General features: G+C 43.2%; 1 protein-coding gene across 3 annotated transcripts in view; it reads right to left on the reverse strand.

Moving 5' to 3' along the window:
* Nucleotides 1-734: 734 nt before the first annotated feature.
* Nucleotides 735-23,471, reverse strand: part of ttc3 (tetratricopeptide repeat domain 3) — a 66,931-nt gene continuing 44,194 nt past the window's right edge. For all 3 annotated transcript variants that reach the window (XM_084399716.1, XM_084399717.1, XM_084399715.1), the window contains exons 28-46: nucleotides 22,759-23,028; nucleotides 22,630-22,676; nucleotides 22,489-22,545; nucleotides 22,326-22,408; nucleotides 22,082-22,237; nucleotides 20,252-20,729; nucleotides 20,112-20,177; nucleotides 16,941-17,090; nucleotides 16,728-16,867; nucleotides 16,460-16,528; nucleotides 15,987-16,083; nucleotides 15,772-15,875; nucleotides 15,592-15,676; nucleotides 11,849-11,950; nucleotides 9,912-10,123; nucleotides 2,955-3,081; nucleotides 2,705-2,818; nucleotides 1,234-1,326; nucleotides 735-1,136 (exon numbers count right to left, since the gene is read on the reverse strand). In XM_084399716.1, coding sequence (XP_084255842.1) covers nucleotides 1,005-1,136; nucleotides 1,234-1,326; nucleotides 2,705-2,818; nucleotides 2,955-3,081; nucleotides 9,912-10,123; nucleotides 11,849-11,950; nucleotides 15,592-15,676; nucleotides 15,772-15,875; nucleotides 15,987-16,083; nucleotides 16,460-16,528; nucleotides 16,728-16,867; nucleotides 16,941-17,090; nucleotides 20,112-20,177; nucleotides 20,252-20,729; nucleotides 22,082-22,237; nucleotides 22,326-22,408; nucleotides 22,489-22,545; nucleotides 22,630-22,676; nucleotides 22,759-23,028 — 2,582 coding nt within the window. In that variant the 3' untranslated portion in view covers nucleotides 735-1,004. The remainder of the gene's footprint in view (nucleotides 1,137-1,233; nucleotides 1,327-2,704; nucleotides 2,819-2,954; nucleotides 3,082-9,911; nucleotides 10,124-11,848; nucleotides 11,951-15,591; nucleotides 15,677-15,771; nucleotides 15,876-15,986; nucleotides 16,084-16,459; nucleotides 16,529-16,727; nucleotides 16,868-16,940; nucleotides 17,091-20,111; nucleotides 20,178-20,251; nucleotides 20,730-22,081; nucleotides 22,238-22,325; nucleotides 22,409-22,488; nucleotides 22,546-22,629; nucleotides 22,677-22,758; nucleotides 23,029-23,471) is intronic.

Here is a 23,471-nt window from a genome sequence, read left to right on the forward strand (position 1 = left end):
GTTTCAGTGGTTATAATGTGAAGCAATGGGGTCCAGCTCGTTGAAGTCCGCAAATGTGCACGCATCCTCCACAAAAGTAATCCATCCGGCTCCAGGTGGATAAACGAAGGCCTTCTGAGGGTAATCCGTGCGGTTTTGTCGTAAAAATATACATATTTAAAACTTTTTAAACGAATATAACTGGCTTCCGGTCGCGGTCGACGCGCGTTCATGGAGATGGATGCTGGCATATGGCGTAGGAAGCGTCGTGACGTAGAACGAACGTAGAGTTTTGTTTTGCTCTGCTCTCTGGCTGCGCTGTCACGCTCGTTCTACGTCACGACGCTTCCATCTCCGTGAACGCGCGCCGACCGCCACCGGAAGCCAGTTATTTTCGTTTATAAAGTTTTAAATATGTATATTTTTACGATAAAACCGCACGGATTACCCTCAGAAGGCCTTCGTTTATCCACCTGGAGCCGGATGGATTACTTTTGTGGAGGATGCGTGCACATTTGCGGACTTCAACGAGCTGGACCCCATAGCCTCACACTATAACCACTGAAACATCTAAGACATTTTCTAAAATAACTGAAAATGTGTTCGTCTGAAAAAAGATTGACATATGCATCTCGAACGGCTTGAGGGTGAGTAAATCATGGGCTAAATATCATTTTTGGGCGAACTATCCCTTTAATTAGCTTTTTCCTCTAATCCCTGATCTGAGGAAATAACGTCTGAAACAAACACAGCAGGACTGTTCTTTGGTCAAATGTTTAATAAAATAAAATTAAGGTAAACTTAAGGTAAAATGGCAATAAAAGGTAAAAGTGGAGTAAAATCAGTTCATGCAAATGAACTTTATTCCAGGAATGAAACACAGCTGTGTTCTAGACATAAAACATAACAGATTGGTCCCTAAAGCAAAGTTTCCTCAGAATGTGTGTGTGAATAAAGATGATGTGGTGTCAGTGAAACACACTGGTGGTGTGTGTGAATAAGGATGACGTGAACACACACTGGTGTCAGTGAAAGGCAGTGGCGGGTGTGTGACTCTTGCGCTGTCGTCCGGGAAGCAGAGGGAAGTCCTCGGGTAGGAGCGCGTGTTCTCGACAGGTGGGACACGTGCTCTGCTCCTTCAGCCACACCTTTATACACTGAAACACACACACACACACACACACACACACACCGTCACTCAGTCTGCGTGACACGTAAACACAGGTCACACTAGCGCTCAGACAACGCTCTGACCTCTCTGTGGAAACTGTGGCGGCACTCCAACACACACATCATCTCAGCACTCATGTCCTCGTGGCAGATGATGCACGGGTCCTCCATGTTCAGCTGTGGGCACACACACACACACACACACACACACAGAGAGACAGGTTAGACCAACATGATGATGAACTAAGAGCTAAACGAATGGACGGCTTTAGTGAGTAAATGAAACTTTAGAAACAGTGAATGTTAATCTGAATCTCACGGAAGTGATGCGAGGGAATCAAATCAAAGACTCGTGAATCTGTTGGCAGCGTTTACTGTATGATCTAGCATTAGAAATATGAGCTGATCATGTTTCATGAGACTCGATCACAAATACACAAGACAACACTAAAACTGATTCACTGAACTGGACTGAATCGACACTGGAGTGATTCACTGAACTGGGCTGAATCGACACTGGAGTGATTCACTGAACTGGGCTGAATCGACACTGGAGTGATTCACTGAACTGGATTGAATCGACACTGGAGTGATTCACTGAACTGGGCTGAATCGACACTGGAGTGATTCACTGAACTGGATTGAATCGACACTGGAGTGATTCACTGAACTGGGCTGAATCGACACTGGAGTGATTCACTGAACTGGACTGAATCGACACTGGAGTGATTCACTGAACTGGGCTGAATCGACACTGGAGTGATTCACTGAACTGGATTGAATCGACACTGGAGTGATTCACTGAACTGGGCTGAATCGACACTGGAGTGATTCACTGAACTGGACTGAATCGACACTGGAGTGATTCACTGAACTGGGCTGAATCGACACTGAAGTGATTCACTGAACTGGACTGAATCGACACAGGACTGATTCACTGAACTGGACTGAATCGACACTGGAGTGATTCACTGAACTGGGCTGAATCGACACTGGAGTGATTCACTGAACTGGATTGAATCGACACTGGAGTGATTCACTGAACTGGGCTGAATCGACACTGGAGTGATTCACTGAACTGGGCTGAATCGACACTGGAGTGATTCACTGAACTGGATTGAATCGACACTGGAGTGATTCACTGAACTGGATTGAATCGACACTGGAGTGATTCACTGAACTGGGCTGAATCGACACTGGAGTGATTCACTGAACTGGATTGAATCGACACTGGAGTGATTCACTGAACTGGGCTGAATCGACACTGGAGTGATTCACTGAACTGGATTGAATCGGCACTGAAGTGATTCTCTGAACTGGACTGAATCACTCATAACTGGACTGATCTGAAAGATGACACTGGTTCTGTAGAGCTGCTGTACAGCAGATATTCTCCTGTAATCTCTGTAAAGCTTGAAACACTCTGTAGAAGTAAAGATGACTTGATGAAGAACAGTGAAATAATCCAGTAGCAGACACAACTGGAGGAAAACAACAGGCTACGGTTAGGGTTAGTGATGATGATGATGATGATGATGATGATGATGAGTCTTACCGCCAGCGCAGCGTTGCGATGTTTGTCGGACACGTTCTTCCACACGTGTGCTAGCGGTGGCGTGACGCTAGTGTCAGAACCAGGACTCGCTCGACCCGTGAAGCTCATGCGCTCCTGCACAACAGACAACAGTGTCACTACACAGCAACACACACACACAACACACTTGCACACGCATACTCAATCTCACACACACACACACACACACACACACAGAGAGAGAGAGAGAGAGAGAGCACTGTTCACGCACACGCGTGTTCTCCTGATGGTCCAGGATCAGCTGAGCCACGCGGTTGATGACATCATCATAGGTCAGCGAGTCGAGAGCGCCTCCACTGGACGAGCGCACCTCCTGAATGAACCGGTTCAACACCAGCCTGTGGAGACACACACACACACACACACACACAGTTACACTAACACCAGGGCTCTACAGTGCGAGTATTTCAAGTGCGAACCTGAAAACTAACTGCCGAGCTCAGAGCGCGAGTGCCGGCTGTCCTCAATACACTGCTGTTCAGTGCGATGAAGCGATGTCACCAGTGATGTCACATGGAAAGCAAGCAAGAGGACGGGGTCGCGACTGCACAATGTGAACAACATGAGAGCGACGATTCGCAACCAATGAGCCAATCACTGAAATAGTGTGGGAATGTGCGGGACCTGCTGGATTTAAGTGAGTCCAGTGTCTCCTCCCAACAGTGCTAAAAGGTGTGAGAGCGTGTTATTGGGTATGGCGTGTTATAGCCAGATATGATGACGCAACACGCATCACCGCAGCTGAGCGATCTCTTCATCAAGCCAACGCCCTAACTGCTGCAAATGAAAGTGAAAGTCGCAGTCGCTCGACACACAATCATCTTCATGAATAGTAAAGAGACGAAACGATGCTAGGCTACCAGTGCTGCTCTCCTGCCGCTGATCATCAATAAGATGCAGCTCATATCCGTGACTCTGCGTAGGCCTGCATCTAATCTGCATCCAGCGCGGGAACAGCAGATCCAGTGAGCAGGTGTGAACAGGCCCCTACACCATAAGAGTCCAGTACACACTTCAGCCCCTTTCACACACAGATTCCGGAAAATACACGGATACAGTGACCCGGGATTAGACCAGGTTCGTTTGATTTTGGTTTATTCACACTGCCAGTGATGTTCCAGAATCAGAGAGTGCGTTCACACACAAGCCGTAAACATCCCGTAAAGACACGTGACATCACTGTGACCTGCGTTCTTTTCTCTGATTCGATCATACACTTGTGCATCACACACCGTTCACTAGTTCACTACGACACGCCATTATTATGGCTTTTGTTCACACAGCGAGCGATCCGGGACTGAACACGGCTATGTTACTCTATTACTCAAAAAGTCTGTGCGTGTGTGTGTGTGTGTGTGTGTGTGTGTGTGTGTGTGTGTGTTTGTGTATGTGTGTGTCTGTGTCTGTGTGTGTCTGTGTGTGTGTGTGTGTACGTGTGTGTCTGTGTGTGTTTGTGTTTGTGTATGTGTGTGTCTGTGTCTGTGTGTGTCTGTGTGTGTGTGTGTGTACGTGTGTGTCTGTGTGTCTGTGTGTGCGTGTATGTGTGTGTCTGTGTGTGTGTGTGTGTTTGTGTTTGTGTATGTGTGTGTCTGTGTCTGTGTGTGTCTGTGTGTGTGTATGTTTGTGTTTGTGTATGTGTGTGTCTGTGTCTGTGTGTGTCTGTGTGTGTGTGTGTGTACGTGTGTGTGTTTGTGTTTGTGTATGTGTGTGTCTGTGTCTGTGTGTGTCTGTGTGTGTGTATGTTTGTGTTTGTGTATGTGTGTGTCTGTGTGTGTGTGTGTCTGTGTGTGTGTATGTTTGTGTTTGTGTATGTGTGTGTCTGTGTCTGTGTGTGTCTGTGTGTGTGTGTGTGTTTGTGTTTGTGTATGTGTGTGTCTGTGTCTGTGTGTGTCTGTGTGTGTGTATGTTTGTGTTTGTGTATGTGTGTGTCTGTGTCTGTGTGTGTCTGTGTGCGTGTGTGTGTGTGTGTGTGTGTGTGTGTGTGTGTGTTTGTGTTTGTGTATGTGTGTGTCTGTGTCTGTGTGTGTCTGTGTGTGTGTGTGTGTACGTGTGTGTCTGTGTGTCTGTGTGTGCGTGTATGTGTGTGTCTGTGTGTGCGTGTATGTGTGTGTGTGTGTGTGTGTGTGTTTGTGTATGTGTGTGTATGTGTGTGTGTGTGTGTGTGTGTGTGTGTGTGTATGTGTGTGTTTGTGTATGTGTGTGTGTCTGTGTGTGTGTATGTTTGTGTATGTGTGTGTTTGTGTATGTGTGTGTCTGTGTGTGCGTGTATGTATGCGTGCGTACATGTGTGTGCACGTGTGTGTTTGTGTGTGTGTGTGTCTGCGTGTGGATTTGTATGTGTGTGTATGGGTGTGTGTCTGTGCGTGTGGATATCAGTGTGTGTGCATGCTTGCGTTTGTTTGTATTCCTGCGTGTGTGTGTGACAGGGTTGCCAACTTCAGAAAAGGAAAATGCGGGACAATCGTGGTTATTTATAGGAAAATGAGGGACACTCAAAATATTTGTACTGTATCACACAGTGTACGTCATTTCAGTGTCTGCAGTTAAGTTTGTGTTTAAAAGGTTATCAGACATAAACACATTTGTATTGCTTAACCTATTTATGTATTTAATCCTAAAAATAATTGTAATGTCATACATGAAACAAGTCACATTACAAACAAACCATAGTTCAAAATAACAGCATTTATCTAAAATAGAAAGCTTTAACATTATACTCTAGGCTTACAGTTCAGAAGTTTGGGGTTAGTAAGATTATTTTTTGGGAAAATAAAGAAAGTAATTGCCTACTTTTATTCAGCAAGGATGCATTACATTAATCAAGTGACAGTTAAGATAATGTTACAAAAGCTTTCTATGTACTTTCTAAAAGCTTTAAAACATTCATAATAATCAGAAATGTTTTTTGAGCATATTATTCCCTCAGGTAGATTACATGTTTTCTTGCGTGGCTGGATGTTAGACTCATGAACAATAATCACGTTGTTTGCATTCGCCAAAATTGATTAGCCGAAATCAAAACGTGGACAGTGAAAGGAAATTACCGTTAGCGCGAGACGAGTCCGGCTTGAAGCGGAAGCGACCAGACGGCAGAGGATGTTCGCAAATCAAACAATGATTTGTCTCAAAACAGTGATTAAAAAAAGCTGTGATTGGATGATGACAGGTGTCGGTGATCATTCTCAAGTGTCGTGGTCAGCACTGCTGCTGTTGCTGTTGTATCAGTCAGTGGTTTATCAGCTTGTCAAAAAACGGGACACGGGAGGTCACGCACGGGACAAATGAATTAGGCCCAAAATACGGGACGTCCCGCCTAATTCGGGACAGTTGGCAACCTTAGTGACAGTATCATCCTAAACCAGCAACCCTTCGCTCAACAGCACCATCTACAGGCCGATGAGTGTACAGTCACTAAATGTGCACATAAATTAATTTATTTTATACCCCCCCATGGATGAAATTCTACAAAACTTAGCAGAGGATACCCCCAGAGGATGTCAAGTTAATCATACACATGAAATATGGTGCAGTTCTGAACATCTCCACTGAAGATAGGGGCGATTAAAGCAGAATAATATTGCATTTTCATTTTTTATGGGAGGGGCGCAAATCACAAATGAGTGATTATGGGCTAGGTTGATGCGGGCCCTTAAGACCAACATACCATACAAATTTCTTCATCCTCGGTGCCACGGTTCAGGTAGTTATTTAGGAAAAACTGCATTTTTTGGGTTTGGGGGGGCCCAGTGTGGGGGGGGAGTGGCCCCCGGGGAACAAACGAAATTTTTCCGTAAAAGTCTAGTGGGGCTACATGCCCACCAAATTTCATGTTCCCCGGTGTTTCGGTGTCCCTGGTATCGTTGACGAAAAAATTCAGTAGATGACGAAAAAATAAAAAAATTAAATAAATTTGACAATCCCTATAATCCCATAATAATAATTGCATAATTATTAAACGGGTAGTTCAGCCAAAATAGAAAATTGTCATTTATTACATCATGTCGTTCCAAACCCGTAACCCTTTCCTTCATCTTCAGAACTTGAAGAACTTTTTGATGAAACCGAGATTTCTTCCCCTCCACCGACGGCCACACACCTGACACACACCTGCCACGCACCCGACACACACCCGACACGCACCCGACACGCACCCGACACGCACCCGACACGCACCCGACACACACCCGACACACACCCGACACACACCCGACACACACCCGACACACACCTGACACTGATGCTTCCAAACAAGATCATAAAACTAATCCATATGAATTGAGCAGTTTAATCAACTTTCTTCACCGTGCTCCTGTATTTCTGTGTGCTCTCCTGTATTTCTGTGTGTGCTCCTGTATTTCTGTGTGTGCTCCTGTATTTCTGTGTGTGCTCCTGTATTTCTGTGTGTGCTCCTGTATTTCTGTGCGCTCCTGTATTTCTGTGTGCGCTCCTGTATTTCTGTGTGCGCTCCTGTATTTCTGTGTGTGCTCCTGTATTTCTGTGTGTGCTCCTGTATTTCTGTGTGTGCTCCTGTATTTCTGTGTGTGCTCCTGTATTTCTGTGTGCGCTCCTGTATTTCTGTGTGCGCTCCTGTATTTCTGTGTGCGCTCCTGTATTTCTGTGTGCGCTCCTGTATTTCTGTGTGCGCTCCTGTATTTCTGTGTGCGCTCCTGTATTTCTGTGTGCGCTCCTGTATTTCTGTGTGCGCTTCTGTATTTCTGTGTGTGCTCCTGTATTTCTGTGTGTGCTCCTGTATTTCTGTGTGTGCTCCTGTATTTCTGTGTGTGCTCCTGTATTTCTGTGTGTGCTCCTGTATTTCTGTGTGTGCTTCTGTATTTCTGTGTGCGCTCCTGTATTTCTGTGTGCGCTCCTGTATTTCTGTGTGCGCTCCTGTATTTCTGTGTGTGCTTCTGTATTTCTGTGTGTGCTTCTGTATTTCTGTGTGTGCTTCTGTATTTCTGTGTGCGCTCCTGTATTTCTGTGCTCTCCTGTATTTCTGTGTGTGCTCCTGTATTTCTATGTGTGCTCCTGTATTTCTGTGTGTGCTTCTGTATTTCTGTGTGTGCTCCTGTATTTCTGTGTGTGCTCCTGTATTTCTGTGTGTGCTCCTGTATTTCTGTGTGCGCTCCTGTATTTCTGTGTGCGCTCCTGTATTTCTGTGTGTGCTTCTGTATTTCTGTGTGCGCTCCTGTATTTCTGTGTGTGCTCCTGTATTTCTGTGTGTGCTCCTGTATTTCTGTGTGCGCTCCTGTATTTCTGTGTGTGCTTCTGTATTTCTGTGTGTGCTCCTGTATTTCTGTGTGTGCTCCTGTATTTCTGTGTGCGCTCCTGTATTTCTGTGTGCGCTCCTGTATTTCTGTGTGCGCTCCTGTATTTCTGTGTGTGCTCCTGTATTTCTGTGTGCGCTCCTGTATTTCTGTGTGTGCTCCTGTATTTCTGTGTGTGCTCCTGTATTTCTGTGTGTGCTTCTGTATTTCTGTGCTCTCCTGTATTTCTGTGTGCGCTCCTGTATTTCTGTGTGCGCTCCTGTATTTCTGTGTGCGCTCCTGTATTTCTGTGTGTGCTTCTGTATTTCTGTGTGTGCTTCTGTATTTCTGTGTGTGCTCCTGTATTTCTGTGTGTGCTTCTGTATTTCTGTGTGCTTCTGTATTTCTGTGTGCTCCTGTATTTCTGTGTGCTCTCCTGTATTTCTGTGTGTGCTCCTGTATTTCTGTGTGTGCTCCTGTATTTCTGTGTGCGCTCCTGTATTTCTGTGCTCTCCTGTATTTCTGTGTGCGCTCCTGTATTTCTGTGTGTGCTTCTGTATTTCTGTGTGCGCTCCTGTATTTCTGTGTGCGCTCCTGTATTTCTGTGTGTGCTCCTGTATTTCTGTGTGTGCTTCTGTATTTCTGTGTGTGCTTCTGTATTTCTGTGTGTGCTTCTGTATTTCTGTGCTCTCCTGTATTTCTGTGTGCGCTCCTGTATTTCTGTGCGCTTCTGTATTTCTGTGTGTGCTTCTGTATTTCTGTGTGTGCTTCTGTATTTCTGTGTGCTCCTGTATTTCTGTGTGCTCTCCTGTATTTCTGTGTGTGCTCCTGTATTTCTGTGTGTGCTCCTGTATTTCTGTGTGCGCTCCTGTATTTCTGTGTGTGCTCCTGTATTTCTGTGTGCGCTCCTGTATTTCTGTGTGCTCTCCTGTATTTCTGTGTGTGCTCCTGTATTTCTGTGTGTGCTCCTGTATTTCTGTGTGCGCTCCTGTATTTCTGTGTGTGCTCCTGTATTTCTGTGTGCGCTCCTGTATTTCTGTGTGCTCTCCTGTATTTCTGTGTGTGCTCCTGTATTTCTGTGTGCGCTCCTGTATTTCTGTGTGCGCTCCTGTATTTCTGTGTGTGCTCCTGTATTTCTGTGTGCGCTCCTTTATTTCTGTGTGCGCTCCTGTATTTCTGTGTGCGCTCCTGTATTTCTGTGTGCGCTCCTGTATTTCTGTGTGTGCTCCTGTATTTCTGTGTGTGCTCCTGTATTTCTGTGTGTGCTCCTGTACAGGAGTATATGTTCTTTTCATTTAGCAGCACATGTACTCCTTGGGGAAAGAGTTAGCGTAGAGCCCTGAACACACACACACACACACACTGCTGTTACACTAGCACACCTGACCATCACTAGCCTGTGGAGAAACACACACACACACTTACACTAGCACACCTGACCAACACTAGCTCTACAGTCTGGAGCATTACACTGGGTTAGCGTCTCCACTGATCATCAAAGCTGCGTTTATCTGATAAAAAATGCTGTAAAACAGTGTAATATTATTCCAGTGCAGATCAGCGGCTCTGTGTGAATATTCCTGTGATCAAAGCTGAACTTTCAGCCTCATTACTCCAGTGTTCAGTGTCAATGAGAACAGGAAGTAACCGGGATTGCTCCAGCCTATGGAGTGCGAGTGTAGCTAAAGCTAATGTTGCGAGTGTAGCTAAAGCTAATGTTGCGAGTGTAGCTAAAGCTAATGTTGCGAGTGGAGCTAAAGCTAATGTTGCGAGTGTAGCTAAAGCTAATGTTGCGAGTGGAGCTAAAGCTAATGTTGCGAGTGGAGCTAAAGCTAATGTTGCGAGTGGAGCTAAAGCTAATGTTGCGAGTGGAGCTAAAGCTAATGTTGTGAGTGTAGCTAAAGCTAATGTTGTGAGTGGAGCACCTGTTGTAATGCGGGAACATCATGTTGAGGCGCTCCAGGAGCCGCTCGTACACCGTCAGGGGCTGTGGGTTGGAGGCGCGGCGGGTCGCCAGCTCGTCGGGGGGTTGAGGAGTGGCCCGTCCGGTGGGGGTGGGCGTTCGGGGGGGCGGCAGTGACCCGTACGGCCCGTGGAACTGGGAACCGGACTGAGGAACCGGAGCCGGAGGAATCGCCTGCAGGACACAATAATTACCCATCAGTCACTGCGGCCACGGCCTTCATACGGGACTAAAGCATCTGTGGCATAATCTTCATTACCAGGAAATTATTCACTCGTTAAAGTTTACAGTTTTCTACATTTAGAAATAACCAACAACAAAAGCAGGGAGGAGATGATGAGGAGAGGTGCTTCCCTGTCAGGAGAATCAGGAGTTGGGAACGTAAAGCACATGACGGGATTCATACAGACACTGAAATCCCAGGACTTTCAAAGCACAACTTTTTCGGTTTAAGGACTTGAGAGATCTCTCTTATCAAACACTGTTATCTTTCCAATTCTAAAAAAGGTAAATAGATTTACAAATAAACTAATAAAACAAAATGGTAGAAATGAAGTGCAGATGCGATGCCTGCGGTGACTCTAACCACTGAAGGACACTATGACAAAGATATCGCTTTGCTTAATCAAACTGATTTTTTCCCTCATGAATATATGATTGACTTGAAGAATAAAAGCTGTATCATATACTTGGATATTTATGAGCAATATCACACTCATAATCATGCGAGATGCCTCTATATCAGACGGGCTGCAACGTTAACTTTGAGTGAAAAGACTTTTACCAATAAAATTAAACACTAATTTCACATATTTTGTCTTTCAATATTTCAAGCACCTCTTCATGTCCATGGGCTGTCTAAGGGTTTCCACAAACACCTCGTACGAACCCTGATATAAGAGGCACAGTAGATCAACACGCGCTTCTGCTCGAAATATCGGTTACACTGCAGAAACACGGCGTGCGTGCTCTTCTGTGACACACACACGTGCTCTTCTGTGACACACACACGTGCTCTTCTGTGACACACACACGTGCTCTTCTGTGACACACACACGTGCTCTTCTGTGACACACACACACGTGCTCTTCTGTGACACACACACGTGCTCTTCTGTGACACACACACGTGCTCTTCTGTGACACACACACGTGCTCTTCTGTGACACACACACGTGCTCTTCTGTGACACACACACACGTGCTCTTCTGTGACACACACACACACGTGCTCTTCTGTGACACACACACACGTGCTCTTCTGTGACACACACACACGTGCTCTTCTGTGACACACACACACGTGCTCTTCTGTGACACACACACACGTGCTCTTCTGTGACACACACACACGTGCTCTTCTGTGACACACACACACGTGCTCTTCTGTGACACACACACACGTGCTCTTCTGTGACACACACACGTGCTCTTCTGTGACACACACACGTGCTCTTCTGTGACACACACACGTGCTCTTCTGTGACACACACGTGCTCTTCTGTGACACACACGTGCTCTTCTGTGACACACACGTGCTCTTCTGTGACACACACACGTGCTCTTCTGTGACACACACGTGCTCTTCTGTGACACACACGTGCTCTTCTGTGACACACACGTGCTCTTCTGTGACACACACACGTGCTCTTCTGTGACACACACGTGCTCTTCTGTGACACACACACGTGCTCTTCTGTGACACACACACATGCTCTTCTGTGACACACACACGTGCTCTTCTGTGACACACACAAGTGCTCTTCTGTGACACACACACGTGCTCTTCTGTGACACACACACGTGCTCTTCTGTGACACACACACGTGAACATCACACGAGATTCAGTGAACTCAGAACCGAACCGATGAGGACGACGAGGTCATGACCCGAGCTCTTACCGGCAGTGTGGGCGCAGTGGGAACGCTGGGAACACAGATATCAGGCAGTGAACACAGTCTAGTGCCCTTCTTCACCTCGTCCATCTGTGCGTCAAACTCCATCTGAAACAAACCGTTCAAACCAGAGACTCAAAACATGCAGATTATCATCATATACTGGTTAGAATAATGTCTGCAGATGTTGTGTGTGAAGAAGTGAATGTAAATGACACTGTTCTAAGGATCTCACTATGAAAGAAAGTTGAAACAAACATGATATATCAAAGTTTATGAAAGATATTAAATATTGTTTAAAAAGCAGCAGTGTTATAAGAGGTGAAGCTCATGAATCCTGATCTTTCGTTCATCATGACCTGCAGCTGTAATGGGTGATGGCAATATCCAGTAATCCTCATTTTGATGAACCGATATTGATTCTTTAATCCCAAATCATGCTAATGCGTGAACAAAACTTCACTAAACATTCCCTGTAGCTCCTGCTGTCCAGTAATCTTTGATACTTCTGATATGAAACATCTCATCTTTCAAATCCTGTCAGTTTCATCAGTAAATTCAGTCAGTAAATGTGTGTTTAATGTGTGTGACAGATGGAGCAATCATCTCTTCCTCTTTACTACTAGTTACAGCAGCAAATAAACATCAATGTTATTATAACATTATAATAAAATCTGCCTTATGTGCAATTTAAAAGTTTTGTTTTAAACTGTAATATTCAGTACACCTTTACCCAGGTCAAATTCAAGCACTTTTAAGGTCCATTTAAAGCTTTCTCCAGCACAGTAAATTACATACAATACATAGTCAAAATTATTATTTAGTGTTTCTATCACATTACAAGAGATTAGAGATGCACCGATTACGATTTCCGATTTTTCATTGAGTTTGACCTGCCGATACCGATTTTAGCCGATTCCGATTAAAAAATTTTCTAACCACTTTACAGCACACACAAATATTTATTTTCGATCTTTTCTTTAACCCTTTCACGCGTAAGTTTAAAATATTCTAACTGACACCCCCACCCCCCAGAGTGAGTTTTTTCAAGGTGAACGTTCCCTTTAATGTTTCCATGGCGACGCGTCACGCGATACACCGCAGCCACAATAATACTGTATGACAGATGTGTCGCTTTTATTTCGCTTTTCCTTTTTTATTCAAAATATTATAATATAACAAACTTGCTTACCATGTCATCAACTAGCCTATCTGATATTCCGATTCTTAAATACGTGTAAGTGAGTGTGTTTGGTCGTTTTAAAACCTTTATAAATAATCTTGATCTATAACATGAGATGGTTGCCGCAATGTTGTCCTGTCAGTCGGATTTAAAGCACGCGAATTCGTCAGTTTCTCCCGAAATAAATGCAATAAAGTGGCCGGTGAACTGAGAAGAATAGAGTAAACACTGCTTAGTTGTGATATATGACAGCGCTGAACGCGTCCGACTCTGGCTCAGCGCCAGCCAATTCCGGTCACCAGCCGATCAATCGGTGCATCTCTACAAGAGATAATGCTATAAACAGCCAAAATTGTGTTTCGTAATAGAAGAAGGATCAGATATTTAAGCAAATCACAAGTTTTATTTTTCAAAATGTATCACTAAGTAGATAATGCCTATGAATAATACTTTTCATTATATTAATGTCCAAATATTGCTTCCCAAATAATGTGATTTTCAGGCTGTAAAACTGAAGTAATTTCAAGGGCTGAAAGACACAGAATTTGAACAGAAATATTTACAGGCCTTGGTTTTGGGACACACTCTTGATATAGACGAGGTTTGAACAAATCTGAGACAGTGCAACAACACCCTGTGATTCCAGTTTACCCAGAAGACTCTGACAGTGCACAGACACCTGCCTGATCAATAGACTATATTAATAAAAAATGTTTTAAAAGTATTTCATTGCCAAGACATATACATTTATCTACTGTAAATATAAGGCCATCCTCAAGCTTACGGTCGCTACTCGTATGACTCTCCATCTGACACGCTTTCTGTTCAGCAATCAGCGGCTGTTGTTATGCGCTGGGCTAACGTCCGCAGGTTTTAAGTTGCAGGTAGTTAACGTTGCTGTAGCTTTGGCTGTGTTCACTGTATATTCCACAAATGAACGTGCCATAACGAACATCCAATACTAACATTACATTATCACACCATGTACTCTGTCCCTAATGGCTAGGGGTGTAACGATACACGTATTCGTATTGAACCGTTCGGTACGAGGCTTTCGGTACGCATTTTCAAACCGAACCAAAAATGTTGGACCATTTTTCCTGCTGACCAAAATTTAGTTATTTCAGACGTAGGCGGGTCGTGCGTGGCAAGCGCACTCATAATGTAAGAGACGCTGGCGCGACCACAACATTGACCAACATTAAATGGCAAATGTAATGTAAGCGGAACGAAACTGGGCTACTCGTTATTGTGTGGTTGACGGACCGTTTATCAGTTTGGACCAGTGCAGCGCGAGCCCTAACCCTAACCCGATCTTGATCAAGCGACACTGTTACTACACAGCGAGATCCAGTAAAGGAAGCATTTGAATTCGCCACTGAAGTAATAACATCGCTGCGAGATCTAGTGAGAAACATTCACATTTCTCCGTTATTAACGGATCAAACAGCGCGTGGAAACCAGGAAGAAACATTGTGCCATGAATGAACTATCCAGTGTCCACAGATCTGCAACATTCACCATGGATTTACTGTAGTAACACTAACTGCAACTTTTGGCAAGGAATAGTAGGCTATAATGCTTTCAAGTAACATTACGTCGGTTTTATTTTGACATTATGAATACAATTGCTGCCCTCAAATGTTAATCTGAACTAAAATAAACCTTTCTTTATAACTACTACAATATTACATTTCATTTTGTCCAAGGAGCTGTTAGAAAAGCTGCTCCTAAGAAAAGTCAAGTACAGCTCCATCATTGCTCAAAGTAAAAAAAAAAATCATACTTTATGATGTTAGTTTTAATAAAAAATATAATAAAAAAAATTAAATCAAGGAAATTTCTCTGGCATTTCTTTCTTTTTGCTGTATCGAAAACGTACCGAACCGTGAATTTTGTGAAACGTTACACCCCTACTAATGGCCCTTTCAGACAGGACGTGGAATGCGCTGTGCTATGACAACCATTTATGTCAATGGCTTGCGCCGCGCGAGGACGTTTTGTTGCTGCGTCGACCAAAGCAGAGAGCAGCATTGGTGAGCTCTCACACACGTCGCGCTCAAACTTAAAAACAGTTAAACTTTTGTCGCTGCGCTCTGTGACGATTACTCGCGCGGCCAATAGAAACAGGGCATCCAAACAAGCGCAGAAATCAGAATGAAAAAAACGCCTACTTTTGCTCAGACCAGCGTAGCGCTAATCGCTCTGTATCTGAAGGGCTACATTTTATTTCTCCATTTAATAAACTATTCAGTCAGATCGGTAATTGTTGTGAAAGAAATAGTTACAATTTCAAGCATTTTATCCAAAATTTTAGCACTTTTCAAACCTTGAAAACACATACAAATTCAAGCATTTAAGGATTTCAAGCACCCGTACGAACCCTGAATATTGTAGTAATGTAGTGTGACAGGTTCCCTGTATATACAGCTCTAATTAAGACTTTTTTCTCTTTGTAGTCTACCTGATAGAGATATATACACACAAACACACACACACAAATCACTATTGAATGTAAATTGGCACTGAATCGGTGTGCTGTGTTGAGAAACAGAAGGAAGTTCACCTGAGTCCTGTTGATTCTGTCCTCCATGTCACACACGTGTCTCTTCCAGTCGTCTATGGCTGACAGCAGCGCAGCACTGGGGAAACTGCAGCACAAACCATCATCAGACACACACACACACACACACACACACACACGAGTACATCACACTTCTGAATCTGTGTGAATCCTGTGCCGTACCTGAGCGAAGCCTCCGTCATGTGTTTGACTATCATCTGGCCTTCAGAGACGCTCATCCTCAGTCGCCTCAGTGCGTGTTCCCGTCGGCTCTGCAGGACACACAGCTGAACACACACACACACACACACACACACACACACACACACACACACACACATCAGCGTCACTGCAGTGCCAGGCGATGAAACACACACCAGCTGATGCTGAAATCTCACCTGAGCTGCTGTAGATCTCCTCTGCGCTTTCACACACGCGTCTCTGAACCTCTTGATCTCCTCCTCTAGGCTCATCCGCTCGGCCGCACACTGGTTACTGCAGCACATGCGTTACACACAAGACACGTGTTACACACACTACACACACAGGACACGCGTTACACACACAGGACACGCGTTACACACACAGGACACGCGTTACACACACTCAGGACACACATTACACACACACAGGACACGTGTTACACATAAGACACACTTTACACGCGTTACACACACAGGACACGTGTTGCACATAAGACACACTTTACACGCGTTACACACACAGGACGTGTTACACACGCAGGACACACGTTACACACACTCAGGACACACATTACACACACTCAGGACACACGTTACACACACTCAGGACACACGTTACACACACTCAAGACATGCGCCGTCTAAATGTTGTATATTTTCACACTCACTTGATGTCAAGGAATCGCTCCAGTTCAGTCTGATACTCTTTCTTCTTGGCACTGATGTCTCTGGAGTAACTAGAGAAAACAAACAGTTTAATTCAGCAGTAAACCAGCGGCTGAGTGTGGGTGTGTGAGAGTGAGTGTGTGTGTGGAAGTATGTATGTGTGTGTGAGTGTGTCAGTGAGTGACCAAGTATATACAGGTACAGTGTTTGTGTGAATCCTGTGTTCCTCATTCCCAATGATTCATGTCTGTGTCTGAATGCGTGTCTGACCTTTCATGTAAATCTGTCAGATCTTTGATCTCCATCTTCAGGTTCTTCAGAGTCTCCTGGTTCTCCTTCTTCTCCTGCTGGTCTTTCCTGACTTCCTCCTCTAGTTTCTGCTGGAACATGGCGAGCTCTGCACAGGCGATCTGAACACAAGCGTACATCTGAGCTGCAGAACCACAGAATCGCTTCAGAAGATCTTGATGGCCGTTGCTCTACCTGCTTGCTCTGTGTGATCCTCTGGGTCTCCTCCTGAAGCGCTGAGATCTCCTCAGTCCTCTTCTGCTGGACGGCGGCGTGGTCTTCCTCCATCTGCTGGAGCTTCTTCAACAGCTGCTGCTTCTGTTTCTCTTTCTGCATCAAGTCGCCCTGGAGGAAACATGGACATTACGTTTTGAAAGTCCTGACACTACTTGATTAAAGTTAACCAACAGATCACTAGTTTCAGAAGGGAGGTAATGCACTGCCCGTAATGCTTCACATTCACTTTGTATTATCAGTCCTGCATTTGTGTGACATCCTAAATATGACAGAGTGCTGAAGTACAAGTGGCACTTAATATTCAGGAATATTATCGATTTGACTCAGTTGAGAACAAAACTTAGTGAACTGATCTCACGTCTCATAGTTGATGACGTTTGCATGGTTGATTCTGTTATTTTCCTGTTATCACTGTGACGCTGCCTTGAACAGGGGCGTAAATTTCATCTAAATGTTGGGGGGGACAATAAACATAACATTCCTCACGAGCAATTTTTTGAAGGGGACACCAATAATATAGGCAAAATTGTACTTTCTATGGATATGTGTGTACACAGAGGAAAGCCTTACCGCTATTATTAGTGTAGCTAGACCGTTCCATTATCCTTCTTCTCAAAGTTTCTCTCTGGTTCATTGAAAAAGCTGACTAAATTGACCAAAATATTCTTCATTGATGTGCAAAATTGACAAAAAAATGATGGTTGATGATTGATTCAGGGATTTTATCGATAACGATAATTAGACAATATTTTGCTGGGTGTGTTATTGTGCTGGTAACTTGGCATGTTTAGGACTGCCGAGGACAGCCGACTCCTAAAGTTTTTGATATTCTTCATATTCTGTGTGGCGGTTCAGTTCACAGCAGTGACAGAAATCATTTTCCCAATAAGTTTCAATAGATTCTTACCTTCATTGGCATTTTTACCTGTATAAATGTATTTTTAAACCTAAATATATGCATGCATCATCTTTTGTGTCAATTTCATACATTAAATTAAATTATAATAATAAGACACAATAGGGCTGTTACCAATCAAATTAAATAATATCAACAAAATCTTTGCAATGGAGAGGAAACACAAAAGTTGCATTTGAAATGGCATTTAGATTTTACACAGACATAAATAATGTTTTGTTTAAAACATAAAACGTTGAATATTGATATGTAAAATGATTTAAAACATGAAAAGATACTTTAAATGTGAAATTAAAACCGCCAGTAGGTGGCAGCAATTCATTGTTAATGAGTGAGTCATTGCGATTCAACTGATTCGTTCAAAAAGCTGATTCATAATTCAGTAAGGAAATACCTCAGTGTTTCTCAGAGATGCAAATACAGTGCTTTGGCTTAGTTTTCAACTATTTTCGTTGGCGAAATAGAGTTAAAACAGGCAATATGGTGTCTAAAAGTAAACTTTTCAATTATCAATTTATTAAATCACATTTATTATCATGTTAATATCTGGAGAAAAACTGCACTCTTTGTGTGATATTATATTAGATTAACTATATTAAATGATATAAACTGACTAAATCACACAAGTGTGAAAATCTAAATGCGCACCCGCACTTGTCTAATCTACAAGACTACGCAAGGTGTATGCGTAGCCTACACTCTATGTGTGTGTGTGTGAGGGAACGGTTTTAAACAATCTAGGTAACGTTTAACGCACAGACTGTATAAAACAAGGATATAATCGCCAACATAGCGAGGCGGACTACATCGGTGACAAAAGTACATTGGTTATCATAACATTTTATGTCAATGATTTATTAATGACGCAGACGCAGCATATTCTGTATTAAAGAGAAAATAATCACTTCATCCGAGGTTTAAAGTAAATAAAATAGCCTTGACTTACTGGAGTTTATTGGAGTTGTTTGTGATGAGGTAAAAGGGGAGCGGGCAGTGGACCGAAGCACTGAGGCAGGGAGGGGGGACTCAATTTTAAAACGTTTATTTGTATTTGCCCCGTTTGCATTTTTATTGTTTTACTACTTAAACAATTATTTTAAGTATATATCATTATATTATTTACAATACACATATTTTAATTATATTTTTAGGAGGGGACAACCCTCATAGGGGGGGTCCTGACCCCCCCGACCCCCCCGCGATTTCCGCCTATGGCCTTGAAACAATCTGTACTGTATAAAGCACTGTAGAATTTTTCTTTTAAAATTATTCACATCATGTCCTGAACCAGGCTAATTATTATAACCGAAAGAAATGTAATAAAAACTAGGGCTGGTACACGACACACCCATCTCCTGATTCAATACTATCACGAGTCTTGGGTGCCGATACGATATGTATTGCAATTTTTTTTTTTACACTCGACCATGGGGAACGTTAAATCATACTTATTCAGACTGTACATGATGTATGAGATGAGTCATTTATATATATATATATATATATATATATATATATATATATATATATATATATATATATATATATATATATATAAATAAATAAAAAACACATCTTTCTGAATTTTATTTCAGAAACATCATACAGTTAGCCTGGAAATCCAGACCCAAATCCGAAAGATTAATGGTCTGGCATCGAGTAATGAAAATCGGCCAGCTCGAGGGGCGGCACCAAGCATGCATTTGAAAATCTCACTGCGTGCAATTGGATAACACTACGACCAATCACTGTCGTGACTGTGCTGTCACTAGCGCTGTCGTCATCCGTTTAGCTCGCCTCTGGCCCGCCTATATCAGATACACCGATGTGATTGGTGCAGCTCAGGCATAGTTAATGAGCATCATTACTCAATGCCAGAGTAACTCGCTGAGCAAATTCAAGTTGTGCTCTCGCGAGAACTCTGGATTTCCAGGGTATCATACAGTACTACATTCTCCTGAATAAATGATTCAATAATAAATACATTTAACTTAGTGGCGAAACAATGTCATTGATAAATGCGTTATTTTAAGAGCCAAGTTTCTATCAAAAGCTGATTTACTCTATTTTGATCTCTATTGTAGACATCAGTGTGTATATTTGATCTTTAAACGTTGCGATAGTTAGGCGAATCGATTTCAGCCCTAATAAAAACGATAGTATCTGAAAGAGACTAAATAAACACTGTCAACAGCTCAAAGAAACCAACTTACATTATTTCTCTCGAAGGAAACGCACGGCTCTGTGTTGATAGAAACATCTGTGTGGTCTGCAAAATCCTGTAATAGGCAAAGGTCAGAGGTCAGAGACGGCACTGAACGTGACGACATTACCCTCACGTGGCACAGCTTACCCGCACACACACGCCTGTTTGTTTGACTTCTCCCGTCTTTACAGCGTCACACACGAGCTCTTCAGTCTCCAACATGTCTGCTGCCAAATACTCATAATCTGTGATGGGACACTCAGAATCATACGGATCGGGGAAAATCGGGAACGGATCCGAGGACACAGGCTCATCTCTGTTATCGTAAGAACCCAAGCTGATTTGCGCGACGTCGTCACTCAGAGCGTCGGCGAGCGGCCAGAACTCGCGTGCGGACGGGTTCAGGTGAGACGAGCCGTTGTCGGTCAGGGACACGGCGTGCTTCATCAGCCCGATCAGCTCCTCCGTCATGGTGAAGCGCAGAGACTCCAGCAGGAAGAGTTTGAGTCCGCCGGCGTCCGAGATCTTCTGCTGCGCCTCCGGAGGAAAGTTCTCCAGCTCGCCCACCATCAGCGGGTCCGAGGCGCACAGCGGCCCATGCTCCTCCAGGATCTGGGCGAAATAACTGAAGAACAGCAGAGAGAGAGAGAGAGGTTATCGCTATCATTAAAGTTATCGTTATAGCGTTTGTTATTGTCCGCTGGTGTGAACGCTACTATAGTTATCGTTATAGTTTATAGCGTTTGTTATTGTCCGCTGGTGTGAACGCTAATATAGTTATCGTTATAGTTTATAGCGTTTGTTATTATCCGCTGGTGTGAACGCTAATATAGTTATCGTTATAGTTTATAGCGTTTGTTATTGTCCGCTGGTGTGGACGCTAATATAGTTATCGTTATAGTTTATAGCGTTTGTTATTGTCCGCTGGTGTGGACGCTAATATAGTTATCGTTATAGTTTATAGCGTTTGTTATTGTCCGCTGGTGTGGACGCTAATATAGTTATCGTTATAGTTTATAGCGTTTGTTATTGTCCGCTGGTGTGAACGCTAATATAGTTATCGTTATAGTTTATAGCGTTTGTTATTGTCCGCTGGTGTGAACGCTAATATAGTTATCGTTATAGTTTATAGCGTTTGTTATTGTCCGCTGGTGTGAACGCTAATATAGTTATCGTTATAGTTTATAGCGTTTGTTATTGTCCGCTGGTGTGGACGCTAATATAGTTATCGTTATAGTTTATAGCGTTTGTTATTGTCCGCTGGTGTGGACGCTAATATAGTTATCGTTATAGTTTATAGCGTTTGTTATTGTCCGCTGGTGTGGACGCTAATATAGTTATCGTTATAGTTTATAGCGTTTGTTATTGTCCGCTGGTGTGGACGCTAATACAGTTATCGTTATAGTTTATAGCGTTCGTTATTGTCCGCTGGTGTGGACGCTAATATAGTTATCGTTATAGTTTATAGCGTTTGTTATTGTCCGCTGGTGTGGACGCTAATACAGTTATCGTTATAGTTTATAGCGTTTGTTATTGTCCGCTGGTGTGGACGCTAATACAGTTATCGTTATAGTTTATAGCGTTTGTTATTGTCCGCTGGTGTGGACGCTAATATAGTTATCGTTATAGTTTATAGTGTTTGTTATTGTCCGCTGGTGTGGACGCTAATATAGTTATCGTTATAGTTTATAGTGTTTGTTATTGTCCGCTGGTGTGGACGCTAATACAGTTATCGTTATAGTTTATAGCGTTTGTTATTGTCCGCCGGTGTGAACGCTAATATAGTTATCGTTATAGTTTATAGCGTTCGTTATTGTCCGCCGGTGTGGATGCTAATTATCTGCTACTACTGTGCTAAATGTGCTACAGAAACAAGTCAAAACTATCTGAGACATCTAAAAACCGCCACTATGATGATGTTGTTATAACAGCGTAGAAAAACAACCACTGTAGAGCGTAAGCACAGACGACACATACTCATATAAACTCTCTTTAGTGGGGTCGGGGTGATTGTCCAGGATCCTCTCGTAATGGCTCCGGTGTGCTGATCCGGCGTACTGCTCCTCAAACTCCGCTAGCTGCCCTCGCAAGTGTTCGGGAACGCTGAACGGGTCCACGCCACTCAGGAACAACCTGGAACAGCCCAATCACAGAGTCAGCTCAGGAGCCATCTCACAGAGATCATCACTTCACAGACGTGATGTGCAATGACTGAACTCACAAAGAGTCTTCCTCAGAGAACAGCTCATCCTCCTCATCTTCATCTCTCGAATGCCCTCTCATTCCAGACAGCACAATAACAGACTGAAACACACACACACACACACAGATGAGCATGAGGCACTTTAGCCCACCAGCGCACTGACATCACTCACAACACTCACCTTTAACTCCTTCTGCTTCTTCTTGCGATGTCTGTTTTTACTCTTAAATATTGAACTCTGAAACAAACACACATGAAGCATCACTGAAACAGCTCAACCTCGGCCACAGACAGACCGCTTACGAGAGTGCGCGCCTCTTACCATGTGCTCCTCATCATCCGTCTTTTTAATGACTAAACAAACAGCATCTAAAGATAAAGAAAAAGTAATTCGCACAAAAACTCTTCATACACACATACATCCATACATCACCCGTTTCAACTTACGTACCATCTTCAAAATATTGATCGAGAATGGAGTGACAGGAGTGATAGCGCTCTCGGTTCGACTCAAGAGTCCAAATAAGCAGACGCATTTCTTTATCGGGAGCCTGCCTTAAATACTCCATTACTGTAAAACCGTCACGGTCAAATAACTCCGAAACGGTGGCGTATTTCTGGAGCGTGTCGTGCAGGGGTGTAAAGACCAGCAGCGGCTTGAGGTCCAGCTCCTCCAGATGAGCACTGTACCGGCTGATGAACGACTGCGCCGCTCTCAGACCTGAGCGAGGACAGGAAAACACACATTTCAACAGGAAGCAAACATGAACGTCACATTGAAATGTCAAAATACACAACAGACTATTTAATTGTGGTGCAAAGGATCACAAATCTCACGGTTCGGATCATGTATTGATTTTGAGCAGCGGATCTGATCATTTATTGGATCAGCAAAAAAAAAAAAATTATTCAATTATATATATATATATACACACACACATACACACACATTTATTTATTTATTTATTTATTTATTTATATATATATATATATATATATATATATATATATAAAATAATTGAATAATTTTTTTTTTTTGCTGATATATATATATATATATATGTCAAATTAGACCCGTCAACCTTGACTTTCCTTTTTTTTTATTCACTTTTTGAGCATAGACCTGAAAATTTTATTTCCAACTTAAACTGTCGTAAATCTTGA

This window comes from Rutilus rutilus, assembly GCF_951802725.1.
Source record: "Rutilus rutilus genome assembly, chromosome: 25".
NCBI classification, from domain to species: domain Eukaryota; kingdom Metazoa; phylum Chordata; class Actinopteri; order Cypriniformes; family Leuciscidae; genus Rutilus; species Rutilus rutilus.